Genomic DNA, 27303 nt, shown 5'->3' on the forward strand with positions numbered 1-27303 from the left:
TGATGATGATGATGATGATGTGATGATATCGATGACGAAGATGATGACAAGATGATAACAATTAGACGCTGATGATGATGTAGATGATGATGTCTCTCCCGACCGAGTAAAGTTACTGCCAGAGTTATTAAAAAAACATAACGTTTATTTTGGAAAATTCATAATTTCTAGAAAATGAAAAGAACACAAGATGTTAACGCTCGATTTATTGAATTGGGGGTCGGACGGTTGGGATATGGATAGAGTTAAATTGGAGAAAATATTCTTAAAGAGTAGATCGAGAGAAAGGGGCGAAAGGCGGAACGGTGTACTCGGAGGAGAAACAGAAGCCTTGAGGAGGATTTTGAGAGGAGAAAGGATGTAAAGAGGATATTACGTTCGAGGAGTGCCCGCTGTGCGAGATCGAGGTCGGCACTACCCTCCGATGCATCGTGATGGCCTTCGCAACTTGCCATTTTTTTTAGTACACACGCACGCACATACACACGCCCAATCTCGCCCAGCCAGCCCTCGTTGAACATTCACAGAGGACTTTTCGGGAAAGAAATAGGATCGATGGGCAACATCCGTCTACGTTGTTTCGTCGTTTGCTCTTCGACTTCGAGTTTCGACAGTGGTAGAATGAAACATAAAATCAAGATTCAGACGACGAGAAACAAGTAGAAGAATAAAGATCGCACGACATATTTTCAATACATCGCGATGATCGCGAAAATACTAGACAACTAGTTCTTCACATTGTAAGACACATCCAATTCCTTGTCGCCTGTATCTTATTTTTTATCTCGCTTCGATTTTAAAAGATCTCATTTGTAACAGACTCAAGTCGCAAATCGTAAGGTGCTTCTGTTGGAGCACATATTTGATCTCTGCGTTCCGCGTCCATCGCAATAAGTGGCAATAAATTGCGAGGTTTCAATACCGCGCACGCTTCACGTTCCTGTTCGACAAGAGGAAGAGGAGGAAGAAAATAAGATGGGTGAAAAGAGCTGCCCGTTTCGGATGCTGTCACTGCTCATCGTCTCTCTTCGATCCCGCGTCCGTCTCATTCTCGTTTCTTTTTTACTTTCTCCCTTCCTTCCTAGCAACCGAACAACCGTTTCCCTTTTTCTTCCCGGCGATTACGGACGACAGTCTTCTTGTAAAGATATCGATTATACATCGAGAAATATCAACGCGATAACAGGAAAACGTTTATCCATTTCACATGTAATTAGAGATTAACTCGTTGAAATTAGCTGTTTCCCATTGGCGATATTACATATGCGTGATACAGGTGCGTGTACGTGTGTATGTGTGTGTGTATTATGCATATATGTACTGTCAAATACATATATACGCGCGCGTATATACATATACTTAATTATACACATATATACGAGACAAGACCGAGGAGTCGTTTGATTCCTCGTTTCATATCTCTTTTTTCTCTTCGCGTCGGATGACGAATGCGAGCGGAGAGCGTGATTCAGATAGTCTTTAACCTCCCATAGAATCTTCCGGTTTTCTTCCTAAGCATATTATATCGTAGCATTATACTTTTTCGTTAGCAAAAAAAAATGATCGAAATACTTATACCGTGTTTCAAACATATGCGATACACATGGTACACGTCGAACGAAGTACTGCGTCATTTACAAAGTCAATATAGAAGTTACCAACACAATTAATTTCACAATATAATGCATAATTTATTATTCAATACATTGTTCTGCGCTTATTCTATCTAATCATCGACTGATTGCATACACAAACAAAAATGCGTATGCGATTCCTCCCCCCCCCCGACTTCCTTCGATGTGTACACGATTGTCGGGCCAGCATTGCGAGTTTTTTTTTTTCCTTGAAGGACTTCAAATTTCAATATACTTTACCTTACACGTTATCTTCGAGAAATAATTATCACGCAATTTTCTCGCAGTCTTCAGAAATGAACATCGAACAGGACGAAAGTGAATATGTGACTATATATCTATATTCGTGTGTATGTGTGTGCGTTTAATTTATTCTCTCTCCATTCTTCTCGACCGCAATACGAGTTTATTAAGTAATATAAATATATATTTATATATTTATATATATATATATATATATATATATATATATATACTGTGTGGTGTATATATTATATAATTGCATATAGTATACTAGAGAAAGGGATAGAAACGAGCAGCGGTCGAATAGAAAGAGCGAGAGGAAGTCGAAGATCCGGACGTCAGGATCAGGGTATATAATCTCTTAATAAATGTGTCGCACGTGTGTAATCTTTATGGTTGATAATGGAAACCGAGTCGCTTTCAAGTCTCTGTCCTCCTTCTTCCGCGTTCCATGCGAAGCTTGGAAATACGCGAACGATCGCGACGACGAACGATGACGAAAAACCGCGCTCTTCTTTTCTTTTCGCGTTGTAACACGATTGTAATAATAAATTGCAGTCAAGATTGTAATCTAAGAGTGAGTTAAACTCTAGACTGTCAAGTCTGCGATTTCGAACTTTTGATAACAATCGCGAGATTTCGGTCATGGCGAAAGGAAAAGGGAGAAGTCCGCATAGGAAAAAGATATATCGAATTACATGTAGACTGTTGTGCAGAGATGATTATGTTGGAGAGAGAGGAGAAAAAAAATAAAAATGATAGAGTATTGAAAATCAAGTCACCACTGATGTTTGTTTTGGAACTTAATAACTTAATGTATTTGTTTTTACTCTCCTTTCTCCTCCTGTGTTCTTCCCTTCGTATAATAATATTCGTACTTGCTAGACAATGTGAAATTTAATTTAAATGACAACTGGATATAATGTAATAGATTCATGCGTGCTTTTTTTCATTTTCTCTTCGCTTCTTCTCGTACCTCCACGCTATTTCATATCGCTTGTTTTCTTTTTTGTTGTTTTTTGAGATGGTAAGCAGCGAGCAGATTCTGGGAGTAATGACAGTGGGTTGGATCCTCTGCATTCCATGTCTCGTCTCAATATACATGATCTACCCTTTAGATACATCATACTTTTTCGCTTTCTATTTGCAAAAGTCAAATAATCTAGCGTTCACGTATTTTTTTTATGTGCGTTACCGACGATTATTTGCGCGCGCGCGCGCATTAATTATGTCCGCGCGATGATTTTTGTCTCGACGAGACAGGATATGCGGGGGAGATGTGAGTGTATGTGTGTGTGTCTCCTCCTGTCCTTTCCTCTATTCATCCACAATTCGCTCCTTCCTGTTCCTCCATACAAATAGGTCAATAAACGGATTTCTTTTTGTCTGAGAAACTTCGTGCGCGAGAAACCGAATGATTCATGGCCCCGCTCGATCGTTCCTTCTTGCCAATGATTATTCCCTTACAATTATTCCTTCTTGCTCGAAATATTCTATGATCGATATTTTAACCTAATTATCTTTTGTATATCAATCAAAGTTACACTTCCGTGTCTAGATTCGCTCTTTAATGTTCTTCCTTTGCTATCATCCGCGAGCAGGTACGATCGAGCGATGGATAAATAATTCGGATGCTCTCAACGTTCGAGTGTTTCGAACCGGACATAGCAGCTGTGGCGGTGGCATCGGCAGCAGTGTGCGGTTGTTAGGAGAGACAGAAAGAGAGAAAGAGAGAGAGAGGGGGGGGGAAGGGGCGGAAAAGAATCAACTTGTTTTTCAAAAAAGAAGAGATTTAAGGAAAAAGAAGGCCTGCGATTGGAAGAAAGGAAGGAAAGAAGGAAACGAAGTACGCGAGGGACGAGAGGTCAGGTGGACATGGATGGATGGATGGATCCGGGTGGATGGACAATATGGGTGAGCACTTCAGAGGGATGGGGGACGATAGAGAATAGGATGTTCTTATTAGGTTTAGAAAGGACTTAAGCTTAGGAAGGTTAGTTGTCGCCGCCCTCCTGTGGCTCGTCCCCGTCGCCCTGCGTGTCACTGGTCCACAAAGTGAGGTTATCGCGCAGCAGCTGCATGATCAATGTGGAATCTTTGTAGCTATCTTCATTAAGTGTGTCCAGCTCCGCGATCGCATCGTCGAACGCCTGCAAAAGTAACGAATGCGTCAGAATGCTTTTTATCCAATTTTTGCAAATTTTTTTTTTTTTTATTAACATTTATGTACTTTGCAAAAAAATCTCGATATTATTTTATTAAAAAAAATAAAATTTCAAATCAAATGATAAAATTATAGCATTTAAAATTATATATTTATTTTTGAATTGATATAAAAGACAAATAGTTTATGTATGAGTATGACAATTATATAAATGTTATCTATAAATCATACACAAATCGAATTGTTAATTAATATTAAATATTAAGTAGAGATTGTGATGCGGCATGGTTAATGTGGCACAGTGGAAACACTAATTATGCATTAGTTATTTAAAAGAAAAGAGTTAAACGGCACAACACTCACACAAAACTTAAATTTTAGCATTAGACAAGATTAAGGGATTGGCTATTAAAGGGTAAATAATAAGTTTTCATTGTCACACAGGAAAAACTATTGATTTTATCTAATAAGACTGCTGATCTCTATGACTTAAATGTCTAATTCAACAAAAACCAAAAAAAATTCATAATGTTTTATTTTTTTCTTATCAAAACAAAGAAAGACTGAGATTTTATCGGTATGTTTTAATCAGAATATACAATTCTCGCTCGTGTTTCTTATCAGCAGCCTTTGATGATAAACGCGCAAATGCACATAACAAAGGCTTTAGTAGAGACAACTATTACATAATAGGATCAAGATAAAAAAAAAACCCTTCAGAATCCTCCTCTCTCTAACCTGTTTGGCTAAGTGACAGGCTCTAGCCGGAGAATTGATAATTTCGTAATAAAAAACAGAGAAGTTGAGGGCAAGGCCAAGCCTGATCGGGTGCGTAGGCTGCATTTTCGCCTTCGCAATGTCAAACGCCTCTTGGTACGCCTTCTGCGAATCCTCCACTACCGCTGCAAATGCAAATCAGTCTCTATTCAGATTACACCTTCCACGACCTCATTTTTGCGCCGTGACCATCAAAGTAATAAACTGTCTTTGTCATCAGACTGGAGAGGAACGTGTGGGGAGGAAAGACGAATGAAAGCTAAATAAAAGGAGGGAAAAACGCAAGCGAATTTCAACAATTCGCCTCGCGTCTGTCCTACAAAGACCGCGCGTGTCGTTTCACTCGGAACTCCATTGGCCTTGAATAAGCCGTGTCCATAAATCGTCACCGATCTTCCACGACCCCGTCGCATCTCCGTTCTGAGTAATCAGGCGTGCGAATCAAGCGAGTAACTCGCTGACGGCGTTTTATTAAAAATTTAAATATACAAGTATTTTTTTTCACATATCAGACAATATACGTGTGCTATTTAAGAATGCGTTTAAAGATGCAAATTGATCACTAAACTGCGCATAGCTCTTAAAATAATACTCAATTGTTAAAACTCGACATTGCTACATGTAATACAACACATAGATCGTTACTTATAATTATTTTTCATACACAATTGATAATAATATAAAATCTACAATCACATTAATACTATTGTCGTATTAAAATTTTTAATATGATTGTATTTAACAAATTAAAAAATATATTTATTTATGCATGTGCAGTCTGTTTCAGTTTCTTTATCTCTAGTCAAATATTTTACATTATAAGCAAGTTTTCATATATATACGACTATAATATGACGTTTACGATTATAATAGTCTGATCTCAGGACAGTTGCTGTGCAAGATCATTTATGATGACGTATTCCGAACTAGTGAATTAGAAGATGTCGATCTTTGTAGAACGGAAGTAGAAGGCAAGTTGGGTTCGCATAAGATAGCTTTTATCCACTGTGCACCATCATCACCATCACCGTTACCAAGCTCTCTCTTTCTCCTATAGAATTGCTAGAAGGGTAACGATTAGTCCTCTGATCATGTACCTGTTTGGCCAGCTGACAGGCCTTGTCTGGCGAGTTGAGAATCTCGTAATAGAAGACAGAAAAGTTGAGGGCGAGACCTAGCCTGATCGGGTGGGTAGGCTGCATCTTTGACTTGCTGATTTCAAAGGCATCCTGGTATGCCTTCTGGCTGTCGTCTACCACGGCTGAATATTACGTGTAGATCATCAAAGTGTCTGTCTGTCTGTCTGTTTAGCGTGAACTAGCACGCTCCGAGTGCTTCGTATCAAATCGGTTTGAGAGCTACTTAGAACGTGAGATACGTAACATTTATCGCGTTTTAAAATATGCAAGAAAAATCAGTTTTGCATTAGCATTACTTCAAAAGGTTCTTAACTTCTTTGTTAGAATTCATAGATTAATTTTTTTTTTGTATAATTTAAACTTTATATTCTAAGCAGCTCAACTGTTCTTATGTGTGCTTTTAAATTAGGTTATATATCTTTTTAAAAAAAAAACGAATAAATATTGATATTTTTCTCGAATCAAATTGTAATATCAAATTGTAATATTTTATAATTCGTGTATTTAAATAGTAGGAAATGTAAAAAGATTCTCTGCAAAATGTAACTCAAAACGAAAGTCAAATTAACAACACGTAAGAACATTTTGATTTTTGATATAGCGAATATCACGCTTGCATTCGCTCTAAAATTCGTTATATATTCTTAACTAAATCTAGTAATCTAGTTTAATATAAATAAGTATCTGCGATTCCCTGGACTTTATATAAACTTCATGTTTTATACCCGTAATTCTAAATATTTCACATTACACAAAACAATATAAATTCTGATAAATATAGAATTAATTTGAAAACAAACTTTTGTATTAATTTTCAATAATTGATATTACTAATACAATACGGTATCAAATATACGGCACATAAAAGAAGCAAAGGATTTTAAACAAATAGTTAATTATCTCTGTACTCGGATGACATTTGTACGACTAAAATTTCACTCGCAAACGTCGCAACCGACTTTCACTGTGAACTGCGACTTCGACTGCGAGCGCAACTGCTTGCTTCCAATGCAAAAGTCCAGGGATCCGCCCATACATCAAAATGAAGCATCTGCCGATGCAGCTGCGAGTGCACAAGTGGTTCGAGAGAAGAGCATGTTCCAGCTCGTGCACTCGCATAACCACGGACGCAGTTACATCGATCATGTCGAAGCGAGAGGTGACGACTTTAACACTTTCGATAATTTCACAAGCATCGAATTTTGGACGGCGCTCGTACGCCAGTTGTGATGTTTATGTCGTTATTGAAAGAGTTACGATAGCATCATCGCGAAAAATGATTTCGCGCTTCGAAAGTTCGTCTTCCCAGAATCGTACGATCAAGTCCGCGAAATAACGCTGAGGATCGATACGTACTATTTCTGGTTTCACCGGTGGCAACTTCTGCGAGATACCTGTAGTAGTCACCCTTCATCTTGAGGTAGAATACTTTGCTCTCGGCATTGCTAGCCTTGGGGATCAGGTACTTATCCAAGAGTCCCTGTAAAAACACAGATATAAATAAATGACTGCAACGCTGAGACTGTCAACAAATAAAAAGAAATTAATTTTGATGCGAGAGGAGAATTAAATTGATTTTTTTTGAAAGTTTTTAGCTTATATATATATATATATATATATATATATATATATATACATACATACATACACTTTGACAATTGATAAAATAAAAATCCGGAGTGTAGTTAAAACGGAGAAAAGGATTTAATGGCATAATTGTGTTGTATCTCGTGCATCTTGCTCGCTTCATTAATCAAGCAATTCTGTTATCCGAATCAAGCCGCCGCGATTAGATCGTATTTCATGATTGAATTGATTTATTCCCGCGAATGTGCGTGATTCACCACTCGTGCCATACAAGGTGAGACATTCGATCGCAGGCTTTTTATGCACATTAATTAATTAAAATAAAACGATATTCGTGTAGAAGTCATCAATAATAATAAACGGCGCGCATATGCATAAAATGCTGAAAACATTTTTGCAATAATGGATTAGTAATATTATCTTGCACCAGTAACCGATCGCTAATTGCCATCGGGTGATAAAGTATCTCTACAAATGAATGCGCGAAATTAATGCGCAGCGCTGCCGGTCAATGACGAGCCTCGCTTCACGCTACGCACATTCATCCTGACCGTGTCTACTCTAATGACGTAAGAGCGGTATTGGCCGGCCAATTTTGCATGCACGAAACTTGCGTGCAAATAGCACGAGGATATTTATTGCGCATTTAACGCCAACATAATCGGCCGTCGCGCGATTCGGAACGGCGTAGAGAGATAAATAAAAACTCGCCGGGATTGTCGTTACGTCACGATATAACTTGGCAACTTCCGAGACGAAAGCAGCAAACAATGCAGCTGTCACCTAGCGATACGGAAGGAGAGGGAGAGGGAGAGGGAGAGGGAGAGGGAGAGGGAGAAGGAGGGAGGGAGAGGGCGAGAGAGAGAGAGAGAGAGAGAGAGAGAGAGAGAGAGAGAGAGAGAGAGAGATAGCGTTTTAGATACGATTTCGAAAGATTCTATTCTCGCCGTTACGCGCTGCGAGAGGTAAATGAACGCGGACAACCAAGATTCTAATTTAACAGCACCGGTTATCTTATCATCGTGCGAGACGAGTCTCGAAAGACTTGTCGCCGCACAAATCGTCGCATTTCGATGCGTGAACGCGCCGTCATAAATTTTGCCGCATAATCACGCGAGCGATAAAGGTACGAGGAAAAGAGCGAAAATAGCTGCGTGTCCATACGTCATTGGGTTTTAATATTTCTTCCTCGCGCTCTTTCTCTCTCTTTCTTCGCGTTTAATTTTATCGAATCAAACGCCATTTCCACCACTAACTTTTGTCTCTACGATAGACAAAATTGCGATCGTAAATTATCGAACGCGTTCCCTCAGAAGTTCAATGAAGAATCATGTTCGTTCATAAGAGAGTCAACATTTCTTCAGAGAAGAAACATCAATTTTGATCATCGGTCCTTAATTCCTCTCCTTAAATCGACCGTTCCATTTTTCGTACTTTAGAACTGCTTGATTGGCTCCATTTACTTTCGATATCCTCTGAATTATATTTCTTTTCTATTTTCCTTTTACTGTATTTTATTGCTAGTTTCCCGATTTATCTCCAGAGTCCCATTTCGTTCGAAATTGTGACGATTTATTTGACGATCGACTTTCTCGCGTTTTCTCCACGTTCGTCGCTGTGTAAGAATAACTCGGTTTTATTAAAGCGCAAGCGAAACCGGCAGCGGCTACGTCAGGGTGCGCGACACAATAATGTCACGCTTATCGTCGGTGACGTGTACAGGAGAGCTCGAGAACAGGAACGACGCCGATCGCCCGGCAATTGCGTTTCAACCGGAGCCTCGTTCCAGTTTCGTCGTTTGACGCGCATCTCCCGACGCGGCGTCCCCTCAAATCCGACCTCTTTCCCTACCTCTCGTCGTTCGTCAGCGTACGTCGCAATTAACGCTGTTCACACGCGCGCGAAATTAACGGATAATTAGAAGGCACGCTTGAAATGTATCTCCCGATACGCCGATAATCCGAGGAAATAATCGCAAGTGCGAACGCTCGCCTGGTCTTCAAATATTCCGAATATCGTTCGTTTAGTGAACAAATAAATGCGATTTTTTTTTTTTTTTAACTTATGGCATATTTGAATCGCAAATTAATTCGTCTGGTGAGGAATATTGAGGATAAATCTCTTCGAGATTTAAATCGGGACAAATTACGCGGCGAGAGATCAACTTGCGGGAATTATTTATCGCGTGCGTCGTTCAAACGTTGAAATAAAATTTATTTTCTTTCTACGAAGAAGAGATAAAGTGACAATACAATTTCGAGCGAATTTAATTCTTTTCAAAAAAGAATCTCCATTCTTAACAAATAATTAGAAAGCACGTTTAAAACGTATCTCTTGATACACTGATAATCTAGAGAAATAACGCAAGTGTGAATGTATCTCATTTGAAATATCGTTCATTTAGAGAACAAATATATGCGATTTTTTAATTCATAGCATATTTGAATTACAAATTAATTCGTCTGACGAAAAGTTTGAGAAATATCGCCGAGATTTAAATAGGTACAAATTCCATGACGAGAACCAACTCGCGGGAATTATTTATTGCGTGCGTTATCATACGTTATTCAGATTTCGAAGCAAGACCTATGTTTCCTTTCTATAAAGAAAAGATGAAGAAAGGGAGTGCGGCTTCGAGCGAATTTAATTCTCTTCGAGAAAGGACCTCCATTACGAAGCGGAACGTGCCATTTCCGGCGGTAGGTAACGTTCGTATGAACAGGCGTGTCCGCCCTTCTCTTCCGTTTCCGCTTATTTCCGGATACTGAAAAATATCACCCACGTAACGAGAACGGAGATCGAATGGAGTCCCGAGGCGCGCGCGCGCGCACTGCAGAAAAACATCGGATAGATTATAATTCGCCGACGTTAATGAGTTTCGCGAGTTCTCGAGCGACAAAGTTCGAAAGGTCACGCTTTAATACCTCACCGTCGGGCTCTACGCGAATAAAAGTGTCCCCGAGGAACTGGTTGCGACTTGGAAAGCGACGTTAAAGAAATTAAACAATTCTCGAGTTATTAGCAGGACGAAAAAAAAAAAAAAAAAAAAAGATAAAACGAGTTATAATTAAAGCCTCTTAGAATGTTTAATCGATAATAATAGGATATTATAATAGGATATAATATAGGATTTAATAATAACAGGATAATATTAGGATATTAAAAGTTATTATTTTAATAATAATTTTTTAACGCCATTGTTTTTCACAAATAACTCGCGTGTGTCGAAGAGAAGAAACAATCATCTCAACATCGGAAATTGCGTGACGATAATACGCAAATCGTATTAAGAGGATGAGAAAGCGAGAGATTTCGCTCTTGCGGGGAAAAAGGACGGTGTAAGAATCGCGAGAGGCGGATAGAACTCGTAATTGACCGGCGTGAAATCCAATCCGGTCTTCACCTCCAGAGATCCCGAGGAAGGAAGCGCGCGCGGAAGATTGTCAACTAAGGTAAGACGATCCGAGCGCGGAAGAGAAAACGAGTATTGCTTGCAAACGAGTTTCGACGCTCGAGACGAGACACCCCGGGATACAATCCACCCTTTCTCCGTTTCTCTCACGTTGACACTTTATTACACGGGATATCTGCGCGCTACCGAATTAATTCCTTCATCGTCTTAGCGGAAAATCGTCTTAACTGCGTCATCGTTTAACGCGAGAAGTTAAAACAAACAATAAGACACTCCTCCAATTAATTTTGGCAGAATTCGCTCAAAAGGAATTTCATTTCAGCTTTAATTGCGAAGAATACAGCGAAGAATGAAGACCGTTACCGACATACACCGTTTCCTATTTTCAACGGAGCTTTTTCAGAAAAAGAAAAAGAAAAAAAAAACTCGAACGTTCTATAAATATATAATCGCGTGTTCATCTGACGCCAGGAAATTTTAATCTAAAAGTTACGACGCAATTTTTTAATGAATAGAAAATACTGCGACGATTATTCTTTCCAAAGAAATTAATCCGAGAAAGTTGAACACATTTATAATTGCGCTCTAGGTGCGAATCGAATTATTTTGTCGTGTCATTTAGAATTAATTAACCCTCTAAGAGAGGAACTTTAACAAGGTTGCGAATTTGAGCAAATGCTTTCGACAAAATTCAAAGCTATGCTAGTGCATAAAACGGATATTTTCGTAGTTGCAATTCCTTGTTTCGTTATCGACGTTTCGTCGATCGACGACGCGATAACGACGAATCGCTAATAAATACGCGCCATGCAGTTAGATGCGTTCGGAATGAAGTTAACGCTTGCGATGTCTTCAACGAAATCGCTCGTTAGAAAGCGGAGAGGAACTTTCTGACAATTAGACGTAGGATCGATCAGTCCAACGTGAGAAAGCGACTTCTCGTAATTAGCGACAGCTTTTCTTCATAAATCTTTTTTCTCGTCTTCTTTACGTGTTCGAGTTACGCGTTCGAGTTACTGCCGTTTTTGTTCATTTGCTGTATCGACTGCATCACTTCATCTATCTTATTATAAAGATTTATGTGTATCCTAACTATAACAGGTTGTCTACCTCAAATCTAAAAAAATATGAGTTTCCAAATTTTCAAAAAATTAATTAAAAGTTTCACGTAAAATAAATGTATTTTCAAATATATATTTATTGTACAAAATCCTGAATATTTTTCATTCATAAAAATTTATTAATCCTTAAATAAAGAGATGGTTTAATAATTAAATTTGAAAAATTTTTGAAAAAACTCTATAAGGATTATAAGGACTATAAGGACTCTAAGGACACTTTTTATTTTTAAAAATTAAAAAAATTATATAATGCATAATCGATACAAAATTCAACTTTTATAAAACTGTTAAAATGAATGTGCGTCATTATTAAATAAAATTGCACCTAACATAAAATCATTGTTTTCGACACTGAATATTGAATTAATCATAAAATCATAAAATCAGTATGTTCTGATATTTAAAGTGAATGGGTCCATTATTATCAAATTCATTCAGTATACTCCTGATTATAATATAAAGACAAAAATCAGAAAAAAAATCACTTGAAAAAAATTTCAGACTGAAAATTACAGATGATTTTTCCAGCTAGTAGATAACTGTACATAAATTATCATAAAACAAAGCAAAACAAAAAAAAACAAAAAAAATCATTTTAAGAAAAAAAAATCGCAAGAAAGAAATAATCGATCGATTGGTAATACGATATTAATACAAATGATGGGTAATATCTGAGCGGGCGTATTCTGGAATTCGACGCGCGTAGGAGGTACGTTCTAGGATAAGGAATAACTCACGTGAGGATGAAATCATCGTTCAATGTAATTATGCGAAATTGGTTGTTTATCAATTCCCGCCCATCGCAAGTCTCGGAGCGCGACCCCTTTGGACGCGACGAGCGCCGGTTACTCAACGGCATATAATTTTCTCCGACACCTTTCCGGAGCTCGTCGGCTATGTATGGAGAACAGGAAACATCGCGACGGTTGTATCGGCGTAGAGAAAGAAGCGTAGAAAAAGAAGCGGAACGCATTTGGGCTGTTGTCGAAGCACATTCGCACGAAGGGAAAGAAAGCGACACCGGACTCGCTGCTTTCAATGTGCCTCCCCCTCCCCCTCTCAATTTTATTTCATTGAGGGTAAATTTTGAACAATTCAAAATTAATTAATCGCGGATAATATTATTTCAGTAAATTTTAATTTAAAATAAATATGCATGTACATTCGTATTAACGGTTAATAACAGATTGATAATAACAGGAATTGTTTATATATTATTATTAACAAATATATAAAGATATAGTATCGTGTAAAAAGGTAATATTAGATTATTAAATTTCTTTAAATCAGATATGAACGTTTATTTAAACGCGTTCATTAGTTACAGCGTATTATGGAAGATAAATATCTAATAAAATAGCATGGGAAGTCAGAAATTTAATACACACAGTCGATTAGTCTAAATACACGGCAAGAAGCATTAATATAACTATTACTTTGCGAACTAGCTTTCTACTTATGTAATATAGATATCAATTTCGTGATCTCTAGCTTTCTGTTCTCGATATATTTTCATTAAAATCTGATCGTTACATATCAGATTATCAAATTCAATTTAATTATTCAAATCAATTAGAAATAACAATACTAACAAAAATAACAAAATAAATTTTTGTGATAGATGTAATTTTAACATTAAAAGTGCTGACTCATCATTTAAGATCATTTCTATTTTTTATTTAATATTTTTTATTTAATATCTTTTTTTATAATAAAAACATAATTTTGGGATTTTCTCAATTCTCAACATTTAATCAATTATTTTTTTTTTTATTCTGATAAAATATAAAAATTGAAAAATTTTTAAATTCTATCTCTGATATAGGAAAAAATATTAATTTAAAAAACTAGCCATTTAAAATTTTTAGCGTTAATACTCTCGTAATTACTGGTTTCATAAAATGAAATCTATCTTTTAGGTCTATATTAAATTCAGTGACTAATTTGACGGTAAATAAATATGGAAAGAGATTGTTACGTACGGTAATTATTAATAAGCGGTTTGATCTATTCTGCGGATTAAATTACTCCGTCATTAGCCACGGTACAAGAACGTGCGATAAAACGGACGTATCGTCGCGATTACAGCCCGCACTATTCGGTACGGAAGCTTGGCGATAGTGCCAACCGCTTGAAATACGATATTGCGAATCCGTATGAGAAAAAAAATGTGCGCGCGTCCCCCGCAAAATTAATTTCGAACAACGTACGAGCAGGAATCCGATTCTTTAGACGTAAATTAACATTCCTGGACGAATATGCCGAGTGCATTCCCACGCATTCCCACGAATGCATCAAGAGTTGATGGATCGTCGAATCGGGAACTGAAATCCATATGCCAGCGCAAAATTAATATGCATGTGCGATGAAAGATTAAGATACACAATGGAAAAATTGAGAGGTAAATTGCGAGATAAAGCACAATCCGAGATAAAACACAATTTGTAACACGGCAATATGTAAATTGCTTTAAATGTAAACTCTTAAATTTGTTAATCAACATATTAATTTTCCCATCATTCTTATATTGAATTTCATATATTAAAATTTTTATTAATTAAATTTTATTGAACGGCAGTCGTGTTGTTTATTAGTTTAAAAATATTGATTTCATAAGGCGCTTGTATAAAATTCTTAGCGGAACGTAAAAAAAAAAAAAAAAAAAAAAAAAAAAAAAAAAAAAAAAAAAAAAAAAAACAGAATTAATGAACGAAGGGAATGACGAAACGTCAAATTCGTGAGGCATGCATCATCGTTAAACGGACCATTTATCGCAGTCTCGAATCATGCGAAAGCTATGCGGCAGCTCAAAAAACGCGAGAGATCCGCCCAAACAGTTCCGTTGTACGAGGTTCACTTCATCAAGACCGCAGAATCGACTCAATTAACCTTATTACAGTTTAATCGCGAGCGTGACGGCGAGCACCAGCGTATCATCCGAAAATAACTCTCGATGATTGTTTATCGATTCGCGTAACGAGAACAGCGAAAATCGGTATTGTTGCAACATGCAACAATTACATGATACTCTGCAAAATGCGTAAGTACAATTATCGCAAGGGGAAAAAAAATGTCTTTCAAAGTCAATACCTTTTTTAATATAAGAACAAGTTTTCTCATTTGAGCGTCTCATTTCTCGCACATCCTCAAAATTACGTCCATTAATTAGCAGAAGACTTATGTTGAGTAACCGAAGCGAGAGAAAAAGAGAAAGAGAGACAGAAAGAGAAACATTAAGTGTTCCATCATCTGGGTCGCGTCAAGACATTTATTCAAACACATTTACTCCTCGGTAAACACAATTCGCAGTTTCCCTTCCCCTTTTTTTTCTCCTACTTCACGAGCGAACGTGAGCGCTTTTCCTCTACATATTTCAATGCCCACCTCATCTCTTATCGCCCATGTCGTCGCTTTTCTTGTCCAGAGCGACTTCGATCAATAGCGACACAATGAGCCTGACCGGCGGGTAAATACATGCGAATTGCGTGTACATGCCATTCATGCGATATAACATAACGAGAACGTCGATAGAGGCAAAAACAAGAATAAAAAAAAATATCTACTATTCTCCGTTACTTCTTTTCTAATATATATTTTTCTATATCACGAGAAAACGAATACGATCAGAGATGCAAATGCTTAATTCATCAGCATTTTAAATATATATACGTCATTCTTAGACAATAAAAATTCTCTACCAAAGAAAATCAACGTGATGATTAATAATTAATAATTTATTAATGAATATTGTAATTAACGTAGCAGTATTTCCAGAGAAAAAATGTATGCGTCATTAAAAGGAATATTAAAGAATATTTCTTTTCAGGTGAATAATGACTTACTGCGATAAGAAAAGGGCGAATGAAATTTCTAGGTATCTGCTTAAACTCGAAAAACAAGATTATTTGAGAATTCCTTGATTTTCAAAACAATGTACGAAAAATTCTAGATAAAATGAAAGAGAGAACATTTCCAAATGTATCTTACACATTAATGTTTATTGTGTAAAGTTTTTAATATGTTTTCCATTCATAAAAGTTTATAAATCATAAAATTAAGAATCACTCGAGTTTCAATAAGTAAATTTGAAAAATTTTGAAAGAAACTTAAGTATTCTAACAAATAAATATTTATTATTTTGCATAAATTTTTAAAAGCTACGAAGAAAAAAATATATAATATATAACTGATACAAAATTTAATTCTTATAAAATTATTAAAATAAAAATCTGTCTTTAATAAACCTTATAAAATTGTACGTAACACGAAATCGTTGTTTTCAATATTAAATATTGAATTATTATAAAATTAGTGTAAAATGGATGAGTCCACTGTTATCGTTCAAAATTCAATCAATAAATTCCCGATTAATAACAAAGACAAAATATTAGCAAAAAAAAAAAAAAAAAAAAAAAAAAAAAAAAAAAAAAAAAGGTTTGTCAATTCTTCAAGGCATAAACACATTTCCTGAGAATTCCAAGCCTTTCTAAATTGTTCCAGAGACATCCCGTTTTAGACAGGCAGAAGAGAAGCAACTGGTGCTCGCTTACCAATACATCGTAGCAGATCTCGCGCAATTCCTTCTCGACCTTTTCCCGATATTCCTTGGCCATTTGTTGTTTTCGTTCAGAGCCTTCGGTCTTCTGCTCAATGGAGGAAATTACCCGCCACGAGCTACGTCTCGCTCCTACGACATTCTTGTATGCCACCGAGAGCAGGTTCCTCTCTTCGTTCGACAGCTCGACTCCCGTCTCGGTGACCGCCTTCATCGCGGACGCCATGTCGTCATACCTTTCCGCCTGCTCAGCAAGCTTCGCACGCTGCACTAATTCCTCCTTATCCACGGACATTGTGTCGGCTGAAATCAGAAAAAGGACGCGACATCAGCGAAACGTCAAGTTTCGATTCTCCGCGAAAGATCTCTCGCCGATATGCAGTGTATTCACGTAAACATTGTATTCGTAAAAAGTTAGAAAAGAGAAAATCAATTATTAAATTGTAAAATAAAAAAAAAAAAAAATATGGTAATCTTAAAAATTACAAAAATATTCATATTGTAGATTCCAAGACTCCAGAGTGTAACATTAAAAAAAGATATCGATATAAGCATGCAGTTTGAAAAATAAGTCATTCCTATATTTCAAAGTTTCAAGAATGTTGCTGAGAATAACATCGATCTATGTTCTAAATTTTCGGAATGGCAAGAATTTATATGGGGAAATGACTCATGGGAAATGGAATATAAAAGAATACAATAGAATGTAGAAGATCGAGATTCTTGTTCAGATGCCTTTTCTACCATGCAGCGCCGTTCGGGATGTTCTCTAAAATATAAAATCGTGCGACGCAAAATAATATCCCGAAATACCTGTAACTTTTAGTGTAGTTAAATTTTAGTTAAATTTTCACCGCGGCGAGTAATAAAGATAAGAGGCGGGTGAAAAGAAAAAGATAAGGACAGCCTCCGAGAGGAGCGGAAAGGCTGTCGAATGAAGGCAGGTCGAGATACAACACCGGGAGGATGCAGTACGCGATGCACAAAGCGCGGCAGATGTGTTTCAATGTCGCCGGGTTTCTTTTGTGTGAGAGGTTGGGAAGAATAGGTCTCGCACACCGACGCGTTTAGAAGCCAGATGCAACGACGACGATGACGACGACGACGGCACAACGACGATGACAACGACGTTGCGTATCCACTCACGAAACACGACTGGCCTCGTTCGCCTCGGCGAACGATCGACACATGTTTGTTCCGGAGAAGAGACGACCTTTTCCCTTTCCGCGTCACGTGCGCGTAACGAGATGCATCTCTCTCCGGGATGTTCCACGAGAAGAATCCGAATATCAGAAAGACATTCTTAAAAAATGTCACGTAAAGACGCAAGAGTAAAGAAAATATGTTTGTTTTTGCTGAAAATTCTCAAGCTGCAAAATCATCGATTTCTTATTTTTAATAATTATTTATGATAATTTCCAGCAATTTATATTAATTTCTAGAACAGCTTTAATTTTATTTTAATTTATTTTTAATCTTTTTTTAGTTCTAGGATTTAGAAGATAAAAAATAAATTAAACTGATAAAAATAGAGATTAAAATGGAAATTAATTACGTGATAAAGATAGATATTATAGGCTTCTTGTATTGTTTTTGACTTGAAAAAAGCGTGCATTCCTAACGTACAACGTATCTTTAAGTTGCCCTGCAGCTGCCAAATTTATCTTGCAGTTAGAATTGCAGGTAGAATTTTCTTTCTCTGATCATGAAAAAGAAAAGAGAAGAAAAAAAAAAGAAATCCTACACCTTCAAAAGCAAAGAGATATTTCGAAATTTTTTCTGAACTAAACATAAATAACATTATCTTCTGGTCTACTAGATTATAATATCTGTTTTACTTTTCTAATGTTACAACAGAGGAAAAAAAAAGACAGACTACGTCAAGATATCGAAGTGTTTTCCTCAATTCGAATCTAAATGAGTACTTATCGCTGAGGAATAGATGACGTATGTACGTGACTTGATAAACGCTGTCAATAAAGAGGACCCCGTTATAAGAATTACACAGCCACAATTGAGTTTACCGCGGCAAACCGCATTTCCATGGAAACCCATGCAAAGCACCTATTTCCGACATGAAAGCGAAAGATTTGCCTCCATGGAAATGGAGGATCACGCCCTTTGGGTATTATCGACCCAAGTACACGAGCGCGACAAAAGTATATTACGTAAGACCCATGACTCGTAACTTGGAATATTAATATCAAATAATACTCAAACGAGGATTTCATGTTAAACGATATTTTACAAATGATAACAGATGGCAATAATCGCGGCAATAATTTTAATAATCGAGCATTATACATAATATATATTTAATATTTAAATACGCGACTCCTTTCGAATTATTAATAATTTCATTCTCATTCTTTCAAACGACTTGAGTCATATCTCGGCTTTAATTTTCTCTTATCCTTCTTCCGCATGACGGGCTGCAATTTTTATTCAGCCTCCTTTTATTCAAAGTGTCGAGATTAATCTGGATACTTTTTCCATTCAGAAGCACCGGTACGTAATTAATTTCTTTCCGATCTTATCAGAAATATCAACACTCGGAATTACGATCTATCTCGGCACTGTTATCTCTAATCTGTCATTTTAATCTATCGGACGGTTAACGAAGCAGCATGTAACTACACGAGATTATCCAGATTGCGTAACGATCGCCCGAGTATTTTTTTCATTTCATTTCTTTCAGATATTTTTAATCTAATAATGAACTCAACATTGTTTCATCGAAGCTTATTGCCTTCTCAACTAATTTTATCATCCTAAATCTTAATTTCGAGTAGCCCTCGTTTATGAGAGATTCGAGATGGCGTGGATGGCAATTAATCCTTTCTCTTCTTTCCTCCTTTTTATTTGACTCGCATCTGCTGATCAAATGCGATAAATCACCGACTACTCGCCAACTCGGTCAAAGGATTAATATTTCGTCGACAGATTGCACGTGCGTGCGAATCCATGATAAGAGAATCGTCTGCTCGATAGAAAAAATAAATGAGCATTCTCAATGCAGCGAAGAAGAAAGTAAATCATCGAATCACACAAGTGGAGATGCATCATATAATAAATCGCTATTGAAAAATGCGAATCGTTTTTGTCCTTTTTTTAAAGCATTTTCTTCAGAGATGCATCGTACACGAAGCAAAAAAGTTTTCCACAGAAAATGCACTATTGACACAAGTAAATATAATTTATATATCTGAATTTATATGAGAATTATACTAAATTAGTATATCATATATATATACTAATAAACTTGTAAAAATTTAATTTTTCAAAAAACTTGAAATAAAAATTCGTAAATATATAAATTAATATACACACATATATATATATACACACACACACACACAATATACTAATTTATATTTATAAAAATATTTATTTAAGTTTTTTGAAAAATTAAATTTTTACGAGTTCACGTAAAATATTTTTTATCGAAAATTTTTAATCTGTCCTTTCCACGTTTCAAGCCGATCGGTCAAGTTCCAATAAACTAAGTTGAGACCTTCGTATGTTCTAGACATTTCAATTTCCAGATTTACTTAGTACATGTTTGTAGAAGCACCGACATGTTCGTAACATGTTCGTTGTACCAAAACGCGACGTCGTCATCGTAGTACGCAAGAGAGGAAACGCGACGGTGATTCATAGCGTAGAATTGAAAGAACGCATTACGTCGGACTGGAAAGCGAGTCTAGACGCATTCATAAAACTATATCAAGCAACATGTAACATGTCACGCAAGAAACTCGGAAAATATAATTTTCACAGTAACGCGAAACGACCTTACTGCACAAACTGTTGTTACACAAAATTTCCTCATGTACTAATTTGTTAATCAGCAAATCCACGATTGGATGAACTTTTACAAGTGTAAATATATTAACTCGAACGTTAAACTTGCTTATAACACACGTTTAGTATTACATGAACTCGATTAGCACAATGTTCTTTCGCGAACCGAACTATTTTTTCGCCTAAAGAAATCGCAAATAAATCATGTCATTTTTCCAAGCGAACGTATTTTCGGTGAAGATAACAGCGCAGAGCAGAAGTGATCATTTATAAAAATTAAAAGCTTCGTTTTTTTCCTAAATAATTTTAATTTTCGAACGAGAATAAAACAAGTAAAGCACGAAGACTGATGCATCGGGAGATTTCCTGGGGGAGATGTTCACGATGCGTTCATAGGAAAGATAATTAAAAATACATCGTGGTGCACGAGAGGAGGTTCCTACATAAAAATAGCGCGTAAATTAAATACGTTACGTGATCATACTGCGCCGCAAAAGTTTCTCGGCGATGCGCAGCGGGTTCCGGTAATAAAGAGCGTCCACCAATCTTGTTTTTAACGACAGATACCGCGGCTAATCTTTAAATATTTGAATTCTTAGATAACCATCTCAAACAATAGAAATATCGTGAAGAAATAATTCGAGAGATATCGGTAAAAATAGTTGGAAATTAGAAATAAATAACGATGGCAGGTTTAACGTACGCGATTAGCGATATCGAAATTGTTTCCGTTTATAGTTTCGGAATATATTTCGCAAGTTCGAAACGACAGGTTTCGACGAATTGTAACAGCAGTATTTATCGTTGAAAAGAAGCGAGGTTGGCAAGAAACACCCTGTATAATGTGCGCATAATCCGGTATAGAGCGAGCGGGTACGATCGCGTGGTGCGATGACTCATTGCTTTAAAGCCGGTCGAAAAACCCACGATCGCTCTTAGGGCCGCTTAATCCTGAGAAATATAGACAATCTCTCTCCTTTCTCTCTGCTGAAATACCTCCTTATAAATATTAAAGATAATATTAAAGAATTACAAGAACTTTGTACAAACGTTTACAAAATGTCTCAATATTCTCAATCTAGTCACTTATTTTTCCCGATTTTCCCGATTTTTTTTATTTATCCTCCTTAATTATTATTTATCCTCCTTATTTCTTACTTCAACGACAAGTTTGTAAAATACTAAATTTATAGAATATCTATATGCGTACAATTTTTATACAATATCTAAAAATATATGCACGTATTCTCCCTTTCTAAAAATAAAAAATAAAAAAAAGAGAGAAAAAAAAAGAAAAAAACTTCGAATTTATCAAATTTAATTTCCTTAAAATAGGAAAACGTTGGCAACAAAGTTCTGCAAAGTTTAAAGATGCTGAATAATCGCATGAATGCAGAATGTGCACGAACGGATGTTTACCTAACGAAAGAGCGATACGAGGAAACACCGAGTTGTTTGGTGTTAAAATAATGCGATGAGTAACGAGTCAAAGTACAATTGCACCTAATCGCATGTGACTAAGAGCATTTCTTCCTCAGTGAACCGGATAATTGTCAAGGATGAAAGAATCAGAGAATGCCGGAAGTAATGCCAACCGTGTCACCTGTCGTACGGGAAAAAAAAAGAATACGCAATGATAATACGTCGGTCATCGTGGCATGTGCAATTTTTGTCTCGTAATAAATAATGCAGTATACAAAAATTAATATATAAAAAAAAACCTACAACATTCCTTTACAATGATTTTCACATTTGGAATGTCTATCGCGATCGTGCAAATGTTTCACCGTTCACCGTGAAAGTATAATTTTATGAATTCCTGGATCTCCTGGATAAATCATCAATGATACAGAGAAATCCGACACTATTTCATGAATTCCTAAATTTGCAGATTGTGCGACTTCCAAATTCTCTCGACTTAAGACAAACCTAGATTCTAGAAATACTTGGCTTCACGTATATATTTACTTGTTTTACGGATCTTAAATCTTTTGAATGATGAATTGAAGCACATTTCACAGCAAATCCTACAAAGCTTGTATCTCGCAACAATTCCTAGACTACATAAATCATACTACATTAAACTCAGTTTAATTGTTCAATTAAATTTGGGAACTTAAATTTCAATTGTTCGTCCCGTTAATTTTGGAGTTCGCAGATTGATGTCATCGTTTGAAACTTTCCGTGTTCGAGAGTTTTCAATCTCCAGAAATTGTTCCGACGCCCGGTAGCGCGAGCCATAAATCCTCTCCGACTTCGTGGATTCACTCTCGAATGCCGTAATAAATTCACGATGGCACAATAAATTTGGATTAACATCGACAGAGGACCGCACCGGCGTTCACCCATGTTCCATATTTAAGAGATGATGCGAGAATCGGAGACTCCTTTACAGAGCGAGTGCGAAAGAATTCCGGGCCACGAACGACAGAAAAGCTTCAGATCCGGTTTCATTAATACGCTTCCGGTTAGTGACATTCGCTGCTCTCTGCCTGGGAAAGGAGAGAAAGAATGGCATTCCGCGAGTACCGAATTTCAGAAGTAATTACCGCTCCACATCTCGCAAAAGAAATAATAACTAGCAAAATAATTAAAATAATTAAATTAAAAATAATTTTGTATCTCGAGATAATTAATCATACTTTATGAAACTTGACAGAGCCAAGCGTAAGAAACTTCCTTTTTTATTTCTAATTTTTTTTTTTAATAATCACTATCTCTCATTTTCTTACCTGAGGAATCCTCCTGCGTGATTACGATCAATGATTACATCAATCTCGTTTCTATCCAAAATATCTCGAAGAAATGATATTTGCAATTTATTACTAAACGACCAAGACAGATTTCCCATCAATTAAGCGCAAGAAATGGCACTTTATTAAGGAAAGAATGAACATCTCGGTAACTTTGTATACGCGAAATCGAGGTAACAAAAGTGCGAATTAGCCGTGGGAACGGCAAGTGCATGTTACATGTTAAAAGATGCGTACGCGATATGCGAGAATCGCGGTTTCTCTCGCGAGGTAAACGATCGCGCGATACCGTCGTTCGGCGACCTTAATTTCAGAATTTATTTCTCGTTCTCTCAACCGGAAGATGGTCCGGACCGGTAGCGCCAGTAAATATCGATCGCCGGTTCCGGAAGCACGTCGCTCCGCTCGAAGGAAACTCGGAGACAGAAATATTCGACGAGCGAGTGGATGTATTCGGCGTCCTATATTTAATCGTGCGCGATCACCTGGCCTCAGTGAATTTAGTGACGACGAAGACGAAAAGGAAGACGACGACGACGACGACGTCGAGGCGCTCCATGTCGCCGCCGAAATATTTCTGGCACGAAGAACTCTCGCGGTCCGCGCGAGCGGAACGCGTCTCTCGCGCGAGCGCGAACTCGTTCCAATTCCCACCAAGATTGAAGATCCCGAGATCGCATCAAGTGCAAGAAATGCAATACTGATACCAGAAGTATCGACATGAAGTAACGGCTTTCCGCGAGACAGATCGAGAAAACTAGAACGGATCTTACAAATCAAAGAGTCGTATCGAGCCTGGTGAATTTCGAATCGAGTCCTTATCAGCCACAACTAAAGCACGATCTCGGGCAATAAAAGAACTCAAGAAATTTCTCGAGATATATCCTCTTTTAGATTATTTGTATAAAGAAAGATAAAGCGACTGTCGCACAAACAGAGATAAATTAAGACCAACGTTTACTGCCAATACTGAAAATCTATAATATATGTGACAGAAAATATACATTTTCAGTACTGGCAGTTAATATCGGAAGGTAGCCTTAATTTATCTCTGTTCTTCTGATAATCGCTTTATCTTCTTTTAACACAAATAATAATGTAAAAGAAAATATATCTTAAGAAATTTTTGATCACCATTATTGCCCGAGATAACCTTTAATCGTTAATTCGTTCCGAGTAATTAGAGATTTTGATAATCGTTCTTGTATGACGAATTTCCGAGAAATTATTGTCGCGGCGTGATGCAGATTTCCCCTATTCCGTCATCCCCGTGGCGAAACGTTACAAGATCGACACACGATCTTGAAAGTAAATGCACTTTTTTTTTTCCCCATTCCGCCTCGGCGCGGGAAGAATGCGGCTGGCGTTACGCGTGGGTAATCGAGACGCTTTTGCAAGCTTTTATGAATGCCTTGCAAACCTGGCAAACGAGGCTGCGATTCCGAGTAAGTCCGTCATTGCCATACGCACGCGATCGTACTGCGATTCATTAATATCGGACAACTGCGTCGTAAACCAACTCTCCTCACGTGCCAATGAAAATACAAAAACGTAACGAGACTTTTAAATACACATAAAAAAAAAAAAAAAATCTTTTCAAATATAAAATATTCGAAAAAATATGCGCGTGATATATTTTTTAAAATCTGCAATTTTTAAATAATTTCTCCAATCTTTTCGTTTATCGCTCATTAAAATTATATCACGTATAGATAAATAGTATAAGTATGCTGTGAACATTAATTTATCCATCGTCCGTTTCTCATCGAGGCTGTCATTATAATTAAATTGAGATTCTCGTTTCAAGAAAGATTGACAGACAGCGAGGCATTTAATCGGGAATGTGATTAAAATAATTAGAAAAGTATTATTAACCGAGGGAACAGTTCGCAAGAGTACATAAAATATATAACGCGTTCGAGTTATTAATAAAAATAATAGATTAAATGTAAAAGACGATTAACCGTAGAAAATCTCCTTTACAATATCATTCACATTATTATAAATTACGAGCAAATTATAAGTTCGATCGATTACCGATCATCGAGCCGTGACTTTTAACGAATTGGAAACGGTCGCACCGAACGGGAAGACCGAACGGCATCGCGATTTTTGCGCAAACTCCCGGCTTTGCGTAAATACGCGAGAGGCGGCGAGGAGACGACGGCGTTATCGGCAAAGTAAAACATGACGTGATGCAGGCGCAGATAAACGCGGTAACTGATAAAATTTAATATCTATATCCGCGCGCTCGAGATGTTACGACGGGCGCTTATCACATTTTTTATTCCTATCGCGTACGCGCGATAATTCGCGGCATTCTGGGTGCAATAGCGATTCGTAAAGTCGAGAAGTGTTAACGAAAAATCATTTTTTTTTCCCGGAACTCGCACTTTCTCCGTCCTAAAAATATCGCTATCGTCGTGTCGTGAGATAAAAGTTCGATTGGAAAAAAAAAAGTTTTAAATCAAAATATGGATATTTTCATACATAAAGAAAATTTTAATCTTGATTTGTGATCGATACGAATTTAATGAAAACTAAAATTTTTTTTAAATTATAATATTCTTGCTTATATATGAGACTATTTGTTATTATTTACGACTAATCTTTTTCTGAGTGACGTGCTCGGAGCTTATTCATTTGGATGAAAAATTAGGATTTCTAAAAATATAAGGGTATTGACGCAGAAATAATATAAACACGTATAATTATAAATTATAAATCCTAACATCTTTAAAAAATAATTACGGAAATTTTATATAGATTACTGTTTGTTTCGTGGAATTTGAAAACCTTCACGGACACTCTCTGTCAAAAACCAAATTTTATTTTTATTCTAAAAATTGCCGCGTACTTTCGGTATCGATCGTCAGCTACTTGTCATCCCAAATAAGTCAGTAAAATAGACGTATAAAATATCATTGAACTACCGCTATAAATATACGTCAGGAAACAAGAACACGATCATATCTAACGAAATTTTAAGGGATAAATCGATCGATTGATCAATCGGCATTAAATCTATGCGTTATTCTCCATAAAAAAAAAAATGGTATAGTCGCATGCTAAATCAATCGCGCGACTGGATCGATCTATTGTCAGAAACAAAGTGAAGGAAAGAGGCCAACAAGCATGTTAAAACGATTGATTGAGACAGGATCTATGCAGAAGAAGGATCTAAAGCAATCGTGTGACGTGAGAAGCGTCCTCGAATGGGATCTCGATGGAATTCAAAAAAAGCTACCTGAAAATTAAATTTAACTTTCAAGATTCAGGAATCGAGTAAACTCTTGTATCTCTTCGAATTTCAACTAAGCTTGGGCCGAATTTTATTTCAAAATCGTGGAGAAAAAGACAATGTCAAAAGAAAAGAAAAAAGAAAAAAAAATTTCGTAAATTCGTAAACTTTTTTTATACTCATAATAGCGAAACATCTCGCGGAGAGAACTCGCGTCATCCTCCGCGGAAAGACATATTTAGATATGCAAAGTAGCCTCTGTCGCAGGAGGCGGACGATCGCTCCAAGGTTTGTATTTGTGTGAAGGGAGACGCCGGGTATTATTCACCGCGTTGCGCGCCTCCAGATTGAGGTTATGCCGCGAAGCTGTGTGAGCAAGTGAGTGAGTGAGCGAGCGAGCGAGCGAGCGAGCGAGCGAGCGAACGAACGAACGGAACAGCCGCCTTTTCGAGAGGGAGCCAGCCGTGGTAGCGCCACGGCGTTACTTTCACGGGGGCGAGAGCAAAATTCCCGGCCGCATTCTCCGACAGCGACGCCTCGACGTCGCCGATTGTCGCCAGGCCGAACGACCGAGGATCGGGAGGAAAGAAGACGCTTGATCGAGCGAATCATCCGGAGGAAATCGATCCTCGGTGCGGACGGACGGACGAGCTGCGTTATTACGCGTCAATGCGGAGATACGCGTACGAGCTGTCGTTCTACGACGCAGTTACGCCGCAGATACGCCGCGTGAGATCGATAGTCGGCTCGCTTCGGTTCCTCGCACACTCGCGAGCCCGAGGCGCGTTTCCCCCACGAGAGCGCCGATAAACGGCGATCTAGAAGGCGTCGGCGTTGGCGGCGGCGGCGGCGGCGGCGGCGGCGGCGGCGGCG

The 27303-nt window shown here is 37.3% G+C and overlaps 1 protein-coding gene across 3 annotated transcripts in view; it reads right to left on the reverse strand.

The window, feature by feature from the left end:
* Window positions 1-2667: 2667 nt before the first annotated feature.
* 14-3-3zeta (tyrosine 3-monooxygenase/tryptophan 5-monooxygenase activation protein zeta) overlaps window positions 2668-27303 on the reverse strand; it is a 48892-nt gene continuing 24256 nt past the window's right edge. For 2 of the 3 annotated variants that reach the window (XM_089072086.1, XM_089072085.1), the window contains exons 2-5: window positions 16628-16935; window positions 7314-7437; window positions 5916-6079; window positions 2668-4027 (exon numbers count right to left, since the gene is read on the reverse strand). In XM_089072086.1, coding sequence (XP_088928212.1) covers window positions 3872-4027; window positions 5916-6079; window positions 7314-7437; window positions 16628-16927 — 744 coding nt within the window. In that variant the 5' untranslated portion in view covers window positions 16928-16935 and the 3' untranslated portion in view covers window positions 2668-3871. Of the gene's footprint in view, window positions 4028-4779; window positions 4944-5915; window positions 6080-7313; window positions 7438-16627; window positions 16936-27303 lie in introns of those variants that run through there. The other variant, XM_089072084.1, reaches the window with a different exon arrangement.

Source organism: Pogonomyrmex barbatus, unplaced genomic scaffold (genome assembly GCF_055798465.1).
Source record: "Pogonomyrmex barbatus isolate J1 unplaced genomic scaffold, ASM5579846v1 scaffold13, whole genome shotgun sequence".
In the NCBI taxonomy this organism is placed as follows: Eukaryota; Metazoa; Arthropoda; class Insecta; order Hymenoptera; family Formicidae; genus Pogonomyrmex; species Pogonomyrmex barbatus.